Here is a 14,301-nt window from a genome sequence, read left to right as displayed (position 1 = left end):
TGAATGTGGGAGACGCCTACCGATGGCGAAGTACAGCCTCTCCTGACTCCCCCACCCTTGTTCGAAGTAAACGCGAATTTGTAATCCAGCGAAGCTAACAAAATGGCGGCACTCAGAACATAAATGATGATGTGGGAAGCTCGTAGTAAAGCAATGTCCTTTTGGCGCATGTGTGTGTTCTGTTCACAACGTCCCCAAGCAGATGGTTCCTCTCACTTACTGCCAGGGCTCTCTAAACAGCCGCCGCGTACTGGACCGAGAACTCACCACTGAAAGCAAAATGGTCACAGCTTCAACAAACCGCACAGACAGCCACAAGGCTGAGACATTTGGATCCCATTATCATATAACAACATCATCAACAGGAAGGATTTCTTTGGCAGCATTTGGCAGGTCTGGGACAGGCTTCGTCGGCTCAGCCTGGGGGCAGCGGTGTAGGTCTGTTGCATCCAGGTAGAAGGCAGCCCTGCTCCAGAGCCCCATCTATTCAATCACACGCATTAAACCCCTCCCCCAAACTATGATGCATTCTTTGGCTCACATAATCTCAGAGGGAGCGTTCCATAAAGCCGCAGCCAACACATAAACGTTTGCAAAATCACTGTGATTGACAGATGCCAGTTCCAGGTGGTGGACCAATTTGAATTGCTTAAAAAATATATCAGCAAGAGAAGACACAAGCATGTCCAGTGCCACCCCTGCCTCATTTCTACATCCTGTCCAAACGTTGCCTTCCACATCCCCTAGCTCCTCATTGGGAGGGTGTACATTTTCCCCTAGGAATGAGACTGTGGAGGGGCCTTTGTGGTTGTCTTGTACGGAGTCAGTACACTTTACCCTGGCTGGTAGTGACTTGCCAGCATCTCAGGCAGAAATTGGACTTTTCCAATACCTACACCTGCAAACCTTATAACTGGAGATGCCGAGGAACTGAACTCAACCAGCAGCCTTCTGTGAGCAAAGCTAATGCTGTACCACTCATGCTGTAGCGGTCCCCAACCTTCTTGTGGTCGGGGACCGCCTCCGAGGGTGGGAGACAGACGGTGGCCCGGCCACTGCAGCTGCGCATAAATGCGCACGCGCAGTTGCTGCACATGCATGTTTTTGCCACCAGGTGGTGCTAACGCACATGCACAGACTTGCCGTGCATGCACATTTCGCCAGCAGGGGGCGCAAACACGCATGCGCGGCAGCTCCGCGAGTGCACATTTGTGTCGCTGGTGTGCTGGCGGCCTCACCTGCCACTTTCTCCCCCTCTCGTTGTGGGGGGGGGGAGGCAGGCGCGGCCGCTGTCGGCCCAGTACTATGGTCTTCAATGCCCAGTACCAGGCCACGGACCAGGGGTTGAGGACCCCTCTCAAAGTAAGAGCATATTAAAGTAATGGCACTTAATCCTCAGCAAAAAACGGAGAAGGGAGAGGTCAATGATCTTCACGCTTTTTCTTGGGAACAGCTGAATCAGCTCTAAGACAAGCCCTTTTGCTGTCATGTTGCCCTGACCATTGTTCCACGCTACCCCTGCTGCTCCTAAGACCGAACCTGGTCCTGGGGTCACTTTCACCATAGTAGTGACACCCCACCCCACCTCACCACACCCCCTAATACTTCCTTACTGTTTGTGCCTTCAGGAAATGGAGAATTCCTTGTAGATATTCATACTTTCATGAGGACAAGTGCTCCATCTCAGCTCTGGGGAGTTCAAGGAAGCAGCCCCAGGCTGAAATCAAATAAGACCATTGGTTCCAGCAGTTCTATGGTGATGGGCACCATGAAGCATTCTTCCCCAAGCAGCTGATCTTACCTGTATTGGGTAACAGCTGGGTTTCAGCAGGACAAGTGCTCCATCTGTGCAACAAATGAGTCAGCTCCAGGGTGTTCAAGGAAGCGGCCTCAAGCAGTTAAATATGGAATAAGACTGTTGGCACAAGCACTTTTATGGTGGTAGGCATTCTTCCCCAAGCAGCTGATCTTACCTGTATTGGGTGACGGCTGGGTTGGCTTTGGCTGAGCATTGAAACTTCACAGTGTTGTCCTCCAGGACAGGCTGAGGTTCGACCGATAGATTGACATGGGGCGGATCTGCAAGGAGACAACAGCCCATCCATTAGCAATTGGACCTCTGAGTACAGAATTGCACATTTCTGATGCAGCGCTTCCAGAGGTTGTCCTGTTCCTGTGATGGATGGCTGTGTCCTAACCAACCAGCGCCCCTGTTTGACCTTATCATGCCAGAAGTCTAGTGACTCCAAAGTGAAATCCTCCTTTTGAGAGGAAAGGATGGTTTTAAGGTTAGTGCAGGTTTGGGAGCAATTATTTCTCAGCCTGCAATTTCTTTCCCTGACTGCCCTCGGAAAGGTCGTTTGTTAGGGAGGTCCCTCTGTCCTTCTTTCTGTGCATGTCCACAAATGTTTATCAAAAGAAAGATTTAACAAGAGCAGGCAAAACACTGGAACTTGCATCATCCTGGTCCTGATGCTTTTTGCAGCGGAAGAGCTGAACCGTTCTAAGAACAGGAGCCCAACACTGGAACTTTTCCTGAGCTGCATGAAAGGAGCCTCTTGTGTAAGAGCCTCTTGTGGCGCAGAGTGGTAAGGCAGCAGACATGCAGTCTGAAAGCTCTGCCCATGAGGCTGCAAGTTCAATCCCAGCAGCCGGCTCAGGGTTGACTCAGCCTTCCATCCTTCCGAGGTCGGTAAAATGAGTACCCAGCTTGCTGGGGGGTAAATGGTCATGACTGGGGGAGGCACTAGCAAACCACCCCGTATTGAGTCTGCCATGAAAACGCTAGAGGGCATCACCCCAAGGGTCAGGCATGACTCGGTGCTTGCACAAGGGGATACCTTTACCTTTACCTTTTATGAAAGGAGTGGGAGTGAATCTCATGTGGGGGTGCTCCCCTATGAAAAATAACTCTAGCCACACAAAAATTTAGTATGTAAGAGGGAAAAGCAAGACGACTTTCGCAGGCATGCTAGTTTTCTCTGTGAGGTTCTCCACTCTTGTAGGAAAATAACTTGTAGGAAAATAACTCAACTGTAGGATAATAACAAGTCCCCCACTACCACCCTCTTAGCCCAGTCCAGGAAAAAAACCCACACCATGGTCTGTTGCAAATGTAGATCTGTTGTTACTGAAGTTCAAGGAAGTATGTATGGAAGTCTAGATTGTTCTGTAATGAAGTATGGATATACCAATATTTCTCTAATTGAAGGGGGTAGCCGTGTTGATCTGAAGTCTCAGAACAAAGTTTGAGTCCAACCGAGTTGTATTGGTTTTAAGGGTGACATGGGACTCAAACTTTTGTTCTATATTTCTCTGAGCATGCCAACCTATGGCTGTGTGTACATACAAAGAATGCAGGAAAGAGTTCATTAGTTACTATCACACAGTTAGCAGAGCTGGAGAAATAAACGACTTCCACATGGGCCAAGTTTAACCATTTCCTAACTGTCCGCCTTCCAGTAGCAGGCAGGCAGAGAAAGAGAGGGAGATTTAAGAAGGTAAGGCCAACAGGACAAGAAAAACAAGAGGGATCCCACAAGCCTAAAGAATAGGACAAATAAGTTATAGTGCCCCCTGGAGTTTGAATGGACTAAACACACGCAGTATATGTTGTCAGGCATTCAGTTGAGTCCAACTCTTGACCATCCCATGATTCAGCTGTCGCCACGATCCCCGATCCAACACTGTATATAAATGTCGTTATGTACATTTGGATATGCATAAATATGATGAAAGGAGCTTTGACTCTTGAAAGCTTCCCCCCCCCCCCAAATCTTATTGGTCTCTAAGGTGCTACTGAATCCAGCTGTTGAACAGAAATCAACTGGCTCACTTATTATCACACATTATGCAATATCATTGTGATCAGGAGCCAAGGAACTTATGGTTTTCACACCCCCATTTTCATTTCCCTGAACAGTCGGTTTGCCAACGTCCAGGTTGAGTGTGGAGATTGACTGGCATTAAAATGGACTGCGGAGGTTGCTTATTTATTTGAAACATTCATTTAATATTTTGACCACATGCAGTGAACATTTTAAAAATACTGAAAGAGAACAGTTCCCCAAGACAAAGTGCCTCCTTTGGAGGGTGGGCTCCATGATGTGACACCCTGCCTCTCCCCAAGCTTCGCTCTTCCCACAATCTACCCCCAAATCCCCAGGGATTTCCCATTCTGGAGCTGGCAACCTTGTGTAGTCCTGCACATCCTTCAGAGACTATACCTGAAGAAAATATACATTTAAGATGCATACCTAGCAATTTTGGTTCCTGGGGCATTGGGTGAGGCTTAGTAATGTGAGGGCCCAAACCCCAAAACTGCCCCAGAGAGCCCACCTCATCATCTGATATCCCACTGCCCCCTGCAGGTACACGCCATCACTGAGAATCTCCATGCCTGAGATACATGGATGGGTGCTGCATGCTGTCACCCTCCACCAGCAGGTATCGCCACCCTCTGCCTGCAAGGGCTGGCATCGGTGAGGTGGGTTAGGGGTACCTGGGGCTGCTGGGAGCCCCCTGCCAGCGGCAGACATGGCCTGGGTTGCTCCTTCCTGTGCACCCTATGTGGTGCCTAGGTCTTGTGCCCTGGCCACAGCACCCTAAATGTGCCTCTGAACATTTGATTAGGACTGCCCAATATGTGATGATTTACAGGCTTTCAAGCTGCAGCAAAAGAATGGCCAACCTTTACACTGACTGTGGTCAGGGGCAGAACAGGAAGCTAAAAATGGCTGTAAAACGCAGTCATTTTGGCTCCAGGTTGGGAAATTTCTGGAGTCTTGGGGGTGAAATTCCTGGAGACCCGTGGGGTTGGCGGGAATGAGAGAGACCTCAGCAGATTATAATGCCCCATGTTTTTGTTGATAAAAACTTCCTTCCGTGTTCAGATCTTTCCTTCTGAGTTCAAATCTGGGTTTCAAATCTTGCCTTGATCATCAAGCTCATCTGGTAACTCTGGGGTTGCCATTCCATCTTGGACTACTCCTCTTCACTGGGTTGTGGCAAAGGCAAATGAAAGGGGATGAATTCATCACCGAGTACCCATGGTATGAATGAACACATGAAGCTGCCTTATACTAAATCAGCCCCTTGGTACAGTAAGTTTTGTCAACTCTATGGCATTGGTTCTTCAGGGTCTCAGTCTGATGTCTTTCCCATCACCTGCTCCCTGGTCCTTCCAGCTGGAGATGCCAGAGACTGAACTGGGGACCTCCTGCATGCCAAGCAGATGCTCTGCCACTGAGCCATAGCTCCACCCCATGTCAGATCTGAAAGACATGCTTGAATCGTCTGCGCATGAGTGCCGCCTAACGGCAAGCTCTCTCGGGCTGTTCCGAGGAGTCCTGTTCCCAGGTGAACCCGTCACAGCAGCTTCAAAGGGCAGCCCTTTGGCCAGGCTGCCCAGACGCTGCAGAGAAACTCCTGCCGCTGGTGAAAAAAGGTCCAATCCCTATGTGGCAAATTAAGTTGTCACACAGCAAAAATTGAATCAGGAGGCTCTTGTCATTTCACAGATCTGTTCCCTCTGTACTGCCTCAGCCAGCCTGGCTCCCATTCCCGGCTGTGTTCTGGCTGACACGATTGCTGGAGGCGGTTGCTCCATTATGTTCCACTTGGCACCTTCGACCAACGTAGAGATAACAATCCGTGTGGCCTGCTGGGGGGGGGGGCAGGTGAGGAAGAATAAACACCAACGCCCCCTCCCAATTAAGTCTGTTTTCCATCCTGCCAGAGATGATCTTTCGGGAGGTCACACCCTGTCAAGGCTTAAGCCGGAGAGGCTTCTCCTGAGATGAGCAGGGGGCCTCTCCCAAGATGAGGTCACTGTGTAGCAAGGAAGAGGTGAGCAAAATTAAACAGCCCAGAGGAAACTGCAGGCAGGAGCAGGAGCAGGAAAGGACAGGGATGGAGAAAACTAGGAGATTGAATGAAAGGCAGTAGCATTATTTATTTATGTATTGCATGGTGTGTGTGTGTTGTGTAGCCAGGACATCCGAGGATTGTCTGGAAGCCAAGCAAAGGAGGTTTGGAGATGGTTTGCCATCGCCTCTCTCCGCATCATGACCCCTAGTGTTCCTTGGAGGAACTGCTGCCCCAAACTTTGGAGGCCTCCAATCCAAATACTAGCCAAGGGTAAAAGGTAGACATGTTGAAGAGGGGGCCAACTTGTTTACTGCACCTTTAGAGACCAGGACTAGGAACAATTAATTCAAATTACAGGAAACAAGGTTCCACTGAACTATGAGGAAGAATTTTCAGATGGAGAGGGTCGTTTGAAGAGGAAATATGTTGCCTTGGTGGGTGGTGCAGTCTCATTCTGCTGGGAGTGTTTAGGAGGAGATTGTCAGGAGTGTGTGGTTTGTAAATCCCCAAGAAGGTGGGGGGGTTGGACTGAATGGCCCTTTGTGGCATCTTTTAGCTTTCTGTGATTCTGATTCAGTTCTGGGAAGCAACATCAGGGGAAGACCTTGGCTTCTATGGCCTGTGTTTCAGCCCTCCGGGACAGTGGGTTTACCACACTCTATGACACAGGAAACTGGACTAGATGGACTACTGGTCTGATCCGGCAGGGGTCTCCTGATGAGCTTACATCAAGGGGCTTAGAGTGGAGCAGCTCTGCACAGGATGGAATGTTTAGAGTAGTATAGGATTGCATGGCTAGACTCAACCACTGCTTCACTGCAAATGTTTGCAAATATGAAGGTAGTGTCAAATCAAGGCCATCCATTAGGTTCTGTCGCTGCGTCTAGTCCACAACAATCCCATCCATCTCATTGGGGGAAACATCTCCTGTATATAATGTAACCTCACCCATCAAAACAGAGACGGGCTGTATGTCTCTCTTAAGCAAGCGAAATGCCCTGCCGTGAACTGCTCCCATTTAGCATTGCACTGTATAATGGTTTGGAGGCCATCTGCTAATTGGAAAGTGGCATTTATTCTCTTTCATCCGCCTCAGCATCTCTGCCAAGCCATTATTGGTGTCATGGGCCTTTCAGCTTTTTCTCTTTTTTGGGTACCACGACTAACATCCAAGCTACAGCTGGCGCAAAAGGAAGGAAAAGCAAATTATGAGAGAGAGAGAGAGAGAGAGAGAGAGAGAGAGAGAGAGAGAGAGAGAGAGAAGGAAAAGACAACAACAAACCTCTCATCTGCATTGGAGATTGTTAGACAACAAACAGTAGCAGAGAGTCCACGTATTTATTGAGTGGTTCGTATTTTGGTTCCTCCCACCCCGTCAAAAGCAGGTAAAACCAACGCACAAAACAACAAGCATTACTGAAAGTTTACAGTAGATGAGCAATATGGGTGTGGGTATCTTATATAGTGCAGTGGGTTGGACTAGATGACCCAGGAGGTCCCTTCCAACTCTATGATTGTAAAGAGAAAATGGATGCTTTGGAGGATGGTTTCTATGGCATTGTACTCCACTGAGGTATCCCGTCCTCCCCAGGCTCTATCCCCAAATCTCCAGGAGTCTCCCGACCTGGATCTGGCAACCTCCCCATTTGGTGGCTAGAGGTAGCCAGGTAACCCCACCCACTGAGTCCAGCTAAGATGTTGTCAACTAGCGGTTGCATTGGCTCTTTAGAGGCAGGATCCTCCAAGGCACCCTCTCCCACTCCCCACATCAACTGCCATCCGTTAGGGAAATCCCTGTAAGCAGACTGGTGTTACCTTGCAGTTATAAGTGGATTGCTGAGATGACGGATGCAAAGTGATTGGCGCCATCCAATGTGCTCTATTACCTTCCCATCACCTCCACTCTGCAGTTACTATCTATGTACGTATTATTAATGTCTGTCATCAGAAAATGGGCCCTGATGCCATGGAAGAATTTGTTTGGGAACGATTGTCCTTGGTTTGCCTTTTGGAAGAGTGGTCAGAATGAGTTTAAAATCTCATTGGGGGTAATTTCCTCATAGGGGTCTACTGTATACTTTTCATTGGTCTCAGATCAGGCCAGTTTGGTGTAGTGGTTAGGAGTGCGGACTTCTAATCGGGCATGCCCCACATGCTCCCCCACGTGCAACCAGCTGGGTGACCTTGGGCTCGCCACGGCACTGATAAAACTGTTCTGACTGGGCAGTGATATCAGTGCTCTCTCAGCCTCACCCACCCCACAGGGTGTCTGTTGTGGGGAGAGGAATGGGAAGGCGACTGTAAGCCGCTTTGAGCCTCCTTCGGGTAGGGAAAAGCGGCATATAAGAACCAACTCTTCTTCTTCTTCTTCAGGCAAGCGACAATATGGGGAAGGTTCTTCTTGATCATGGCACCAAAATTCTGGAACTTTCTCCCCTTCAGTTGACATCTTCTGCCAGTGGGTGAATATTTTTGTTTGTTTGTTTTATTTGGCATCCCTCAGTGACTCCATCCTTCCCACTAAAGGCTTTAATGGTTGTTTTTATGACTTTGTGTGTATGCATTTTGCCTCTGGTTTTAATTCTCATGTGTTTTTTGTTAGTTTAAATGTTTTTTTAAGATGTGATTTTATTTTGTATGTCTTCATTCGTCAGCCTTCTCGGTGGCCCTCGTGAGGGCAGAAAGGCGAGGTATACATTTGGTAAAAACAAATTTTAAAAATTAAGTATTTGAGGCATTATGGGAGATTTTGTCATTGAAAATCAATTTATGATGACAGATGCTAGGAGACTGAAGGCCCACATCCAAAGACACGTGACCTGCATGCCGATTTGAGCCATGAAACTTCTGCGGTCAGAATTCTGTGAATGTCTCTGCAGTTTTGCTTAAGTCAGGACCAACCCTCTTGTCCAATCTTTTTACTAGAGAGACAGAGAAAAAGCCATTTTGGAGAGCCAATTTGCCACCCGCTTCGTATGAATATTAATCATGGGATTGGGCATAGCTGTCACTCCTCAGTGTGTGGAGCCTCAGGATTGCGACCTTCAGTGGCTGTGTGGTTCTTGAAAAGGTGTGAGTACAGAAAATGGTGGACAGTGGTGGGAGGTGGCTGCCTCCTTGGAGCCCTTGGGCCTGTCACTCAAAGGCCGTAAATTATTCATAACCCACCTGTCCTTCTGCATGACAAAATTGACTCTTGACCTAAGCAGAAGGAGGGCTCTGGCAGCCCGTCCGGAGGGCTCTGGCAGCGACTGGCCGTGTTGGAATGAAAGCTGAACTCGGTATGTTGCGTAAAGAAAGGAAGCCCCCTCGAAAACTTTCTAGAAATGGATGGTGCTGGGCTGGATTCTGTGTGGCTGAAAGTATGCTGTAATAGTAGGACACCAAGCAAAGGCCTCTGCTTCAGACAAAATAGTTGCTGCAAAGACCAGAAGTCCTCTGGGCTGGCTGTGGGAGAGGCGTGGCTGGATTAAATGTTCCTGCACATAAACTATAATATTCGGGTATTTAAGGCCTCAGCTGTAGTTCTTTTTATGTTATATTTGCTGTACTTATCAGTCCTAAGACAAGTGACAGGGGAGGGGGAAGCAGAGACAGGGTTCATAATCTTGGATATACTCTTTGAATGTCAAGAACCAACCAAACTTATAAATAGCCAGTGAGAGTCATGTTCTGGTATTAATGACCATCATCATCCAAGATGTGGCTTTATGGAGGCACGTACGTACGTACGTGCAATATTTGTCCAGAATTGCCAGTTCTGGGTGTCTAAAAATTGGGGGGCAGGGAGCCTGGGAATGGCAGGATTTAGGGAGGGACCTCAGCTGCATACAAGGCCTCTGGGGGAACAGATCTCTGTAGTCTGGAGATCAGATGTACTATCCTGGGAAATATCCAGGCTTTACCTAGAGGCTGGCAAGCCTATATCCTGCCTTTCTTCATATTTACGTCCTGCCTCTCTGCTCCAAATTTATATTCTGCTAGAGTTGCAAACCCTAGGTTGTGAAATCCCCGGGGGGGGGGGGAAGGGGGTTGGAGGGAGCTGGGGGGGGGTTCGTTGGAACCTGGGAAGGGCAGGTTTTGGGCGAGGGAAGGACCTGAGCAGGGAATAATGTCATAGAGTGCACTCAACAAAGCAGTCAGTTGCTCCAGGGGAATGGATGTCTTTTCCATTGAGGACCTCCATGGGATCTTCAGACTCCACCTGCAGGCTGGCAACTCTCTCCCTCCTGTGCACCCTATGAGAGCCAGTTTGGTGTAGTGGTTAGGAGTGCGGACTTCTAATCTGGCATGCCAGGTTCGAATCTGCACTCCCCCACATGCAACCAGCTGGGTGACCTTGGGCTCGCCACAGCACTGATAAGACTGTTCTGACCGGGCAGTGATATCAGCACTCTCTCAGCCTCACCCACCCCACAGGGTGTCTGTTGTGGGGAGAGGAAAGGGAAGGCAACTGTAAGCCGCTTTGAGCCTCCTTTGGGTAGGGAAAAGCGGCATATAAGAACCAACTCTTCTTCTTCTTCTCCTTCTCTATTCTTCCTTTATTTACTAACAGCATCCCTTTGTGAATGCTCCCTCAGGGCCACCAAGGTGGCAATTGACCAAAAATGGCTGACAGGGAAGGTGGAGCCACCCACAAAACACCTGGGAGTGAAATGTTGTGCATAACTAATGGTTACTCTTTGACATTTCAGCCAGAAGCTGTGCTTAACATGATGACTCTGAAAACGAACCCATCATTTACTAAGATCCTTGAATGGTGGTGGCCACTGCTGGTGAAGCAACCTTCTAAAATCTTGCACAGCCAATCAGATCTCCAATGTCTAGTCAGAATCCCTGTTGGGCCAAAGCTCCACCTGGCCCAGCCTGCTTTCTAAAATAAAATAATAATTGTTCGGCGCTAGAACAGGTCCTTGGAGGATCATTGTCCATGGGGTCGCGATGGGTCGGACACGACTTCGCACCTAACAGCAACAAAGAGCAGGTCCTAGAGGGCCCCAGCTCTAGACAGTGTCTCCGTGTGAGTTCAAGAGGTGGGAAGTCATCACAAGGCATCTTCCGCTTCTCATTTCATTTCTTCTGCATGATGAACACACCGAGTTCCTTAATTGTTTACTCCAACAGGCGGGCAACTCTCCAGTGGGAAGCTGGGGTCAGCGGCAAGGACACTGGTGTCAGAATCCCCAGTGCGAGCTGAGTGGAACCGAGGGGACCGGTAATGGAGAAGCAGCGGGCTGTGCTGCCATCAGCCATCCTTTGCCAGTCTCCAACCTCATCACAGCGGCTGGAGAGGCTTTCCCACCGCCAGATCCCTGCTTTGTTGGCAGCGCAGCTACCTGCCTTTTGGCTGGGAAATCACAATGAGAAATTATAGGTATTTTCAATTTACTCTAATCTAATTTTAAAATGTGCAATCCAAATGACAATAAAGACAGGCTCAGCTTGGCATACAAATGAGACGCAGGGGGGGGGGGGGAAACCCGTGACAGCCCCTGAGATGTATAGCGTACTCCTAATTCATTTGTAGGCTTTCTGACGCTTTCCCATTGTTAGACAACAACAGCTAATCACCTTCCTTTGTTAAGTATGAATCACACTTCTCCTTAGTAGCTTCCCCATTGTTTGATAGTTTAGTGGCGGTGCTTCGGATTTTCAGAAGGATTCTCTTTGGCTATTAAGTGGGGAAAGGCTCTGCTTTGCTCTTAAAAGTGTTTCTCTCTCCCCCCCCTCCCACTTCCCAAAGTAGATTAACAATGAGAGTGAATGAAAGCCTTTGATCTTCCCTTTGCAAATGGGATTGTGCTTTCTAATGATCTGGTAGTGGGCATGCCCGAGCTTTCCCCACCAGAAATAGAGCCTCATTTGCATAAATGATCATTCAACATAAATGTAATTCTGCTCAGTTACAATTGATAATTCCTGCCTGGCTGTTTGTAATGAATTTGAATTATCGGAGACGGCTCGGCTCAACTTCTCAGCCTCTTCCGCTCCTGGCGAAGGCGTGTTGTGGTTGGCGGCCTGTTATCGGACCTGGGGCAACAAGCCCCAAATTTCCAGAGGTTTTGGCTGCTTCATCCAGAATTAAAATTAGAAGATTTGGTCATCCTTCTGCCTGCAAAGGTTTAACTCAGCCTGCCTCAGCCAGGATTTTGTGAAGCCCTGGGGTTCCATGATGGCCCTGGAAGGGTTTCCCGAGTGGGTGGGGATTAATCAATTTTTAAATATATTTTTAAAATTTGCTAAGCATTTATTGAGTGACATGACATGACCATCTATGGTCATGTTGACCTGCCCCTCCCTCCCTCCCAAAATGGCCAATGATGCGCCAGGATGGGTGGGAAGGGGAGGGGCCATGTGTGGGCGTGTCCACAGCTATGTTTCCAACCTGTAATTTGCATGTGCACGTCACTGCTGAGGTTTCTCAAAGCTTGAAGAACCATTTTTCAATGGTAAAAAAGTTGAGAAAGGATGGTTTGACTTTTGGAGGGTGAAAGAGCAAAACCTGAAAAACCGTTTTCAGAAAAGCCATGCTTGCAAGCAAATTATTCTTGTCTGTGTGGTCTGATTGGCAGAGGCACAATGGGTAGCTTCCTTAATACAGTTGTGGAATGGCAGAGCAAAAACAGGCAGAGACATTATGGGAAGCCTCCTTGATGTAGACGCAGAGGAATTAGGGTAAAAAAAACCCCAATTCACTTATTTGGGGGATATAAACCTTCCCCATTATCTAGTCGTCTTCTTTCATTTCTTTCTGAAGCCTCGTCAACCCCCCTCTATTTACCACAAGGTTTAACTAAATATATGGTACATTTTTGCTGCAAGCAAGGGAAGCAATTTTTTCCCCGTACAGCTAGCAGTCCAGTGTCCTTCCTTCTCCCTCCCCGTGGTTCTGCATTTTGCATCCGCTCTGTTGTGCCGGCTTGTGTCCACATCGCCCTCCATTCTGCACAAGCCAGGCAATCTCCTTCGGTCTCTTATCTGCCTTGCTGGTTCCCTCTGTTCCGACCGGAGTCCTGGTCACCCCCTGAGCCGAACAAAACGTCCTTCAAGATTAAGCTGAGGCTGAAAGGAGCACGTCAGACCTCTCCACGACTGTGGCTGATCAGCAAATCCTTCTGCAGGCTCCAAGGGCACAAATATTCCTTGCGAGCAAAAGCTCTGATGGCCCAAATGCCACAATTAAAAAACTCAGGTGTGGCTTAAGGATTTTTGGGGGCCCCTTCCAGGGACAGTTGGAACTTTAGAAGCAACTGACAGGGTGGTGTAGCGGTTAAGAGGGGTGGCGATTAAGAGCGGCGAGCTGGGTTTGATTCCCCGCTCTCCCACAGGCAGCCGGCTGGGTGACCTTGGGATCGTCACAGCCCTGATAGTGCTGTTCTGACTGAGCAGTCCTGTCAGAGCACTCTCAGCCTCAGCTACCTCACAGGGGGTCCATTCTGGGGAGTGAAATGGAAGGCGATTGTAAGACACATTGAGACATTGAGAAAAGCAGGGTATAATAACCAACTCTTTCCCCAAACATTTACTAGTGTTAGCCTCCTTCTGGGGAGGGGGAGTACCAAAATATATCTGTCTGTCTATCTGTCTAATTAAAAGTTTAAAGTTCTAGTCTGGCAAAAGCGCTTTTTGACCTGAATTGTTAAGTTACACAGAATCTAATCAGCATCAGATGATTTTAAAAAAGATGTATATGCTTTAAACTGATACTCCTAATGGCTCAGCTCTAGAATATAATACTCACTACTCAGCTGTTATAAAACCAGAAACTGAAATGCACCCTAATTCTAAAAAGTTAATAATATGCGAACTGAATCTTATGAGCCCTAAAACCCTATTTCATCCTTACCCTAATACCACTAACCCTCCCCCTCACCAATTAAAAAGTTTAAACAATTGTAAAAAGAAAAAGTTCCTGGGATTCCAGTTCTCTGCATAATCAGCTGGCCAATGTTGTAATCTTCAGATTTTATTTATTCATTCCTGGGGGGCTCTCCCAGGGCCTGATGATAATGATGATGATAATAAATATTTTTATTTTTATTTTGAAAAAGAAATAACATGCAGTTTGTTTTTTGAAATATAGTACAGCTGAATATTACCTTGAACTTAAATTTCCTTAGCATAAAAAACCAAAACAACCTAAAAATAACACGCCTTGAATAAATCTTTGTTGTTCTTAAAGGTGCTACTGGACTCTGATTTTATTGTGCTACTTCAGACCAACACAGCTACTCATTTGAATCTATCCCTAAAAAAAATAATAATAATAAGAGTTGGTTCTTATATGCCGCTTTTCCCTACCCGGAGGAGGCTCAAAGCGGCTTACAGTCACCTTCCCTTTCCTCTCCCAACAACAGACACCGTGTGAGGTGGGTGAGGCTGAGAGAGCCCTGATATCACTGCCCGGTCAGAACAGTTTTATCAGTGCTGTGG

General features: G+C 47.8%; 1 protein-coding gene across 2 annotated transcripts in view; it reads right to left on the bottom strand.

Moving 5' to 3' along the window:
• Window positions 1-14,301, bottom strand: part of KIRREL3 (kirre like nephrin family adhesion molecule 3) — a 712,715-nt gene that overhangs the window by 145,816 nt on the left and 552,598 nt on the right. For both annotated transcript variants that reach the window (XM_077305782.1, XM_077305781.1), the window contains exon 7: window positions 1,974-2,079. In XM_077305782.1, the coding sequence (XP_077161897.1) occupies window positions 1,974-2,079 (106 nt within the window). The remainder of the gene's footprint in view (window positions 1-1,973; window positions 2,080-14,301) is intronic.

Source organism: Paroedura picta, chromosome 12 (assembly GCF_049243985.1).
Source record: "Paroedura picta isolate Pp20150507F chromosome 12, Ppicta_v3.0, whole genome shotgun sequence".
In the NCBI taxonomy this organism is placed as follows: domain Eukaryota; kingdom Metazoa; phylum Chordata; class Lepidosauria; order Squamata; family Gekkonidae; genus Paroedura; species Paroedura picta.
The sequence above is the reverse complement of the archived record's forward strand: the minus strand, read 5'-3'. Positions and strand labels throughout refer to the sequence as shown.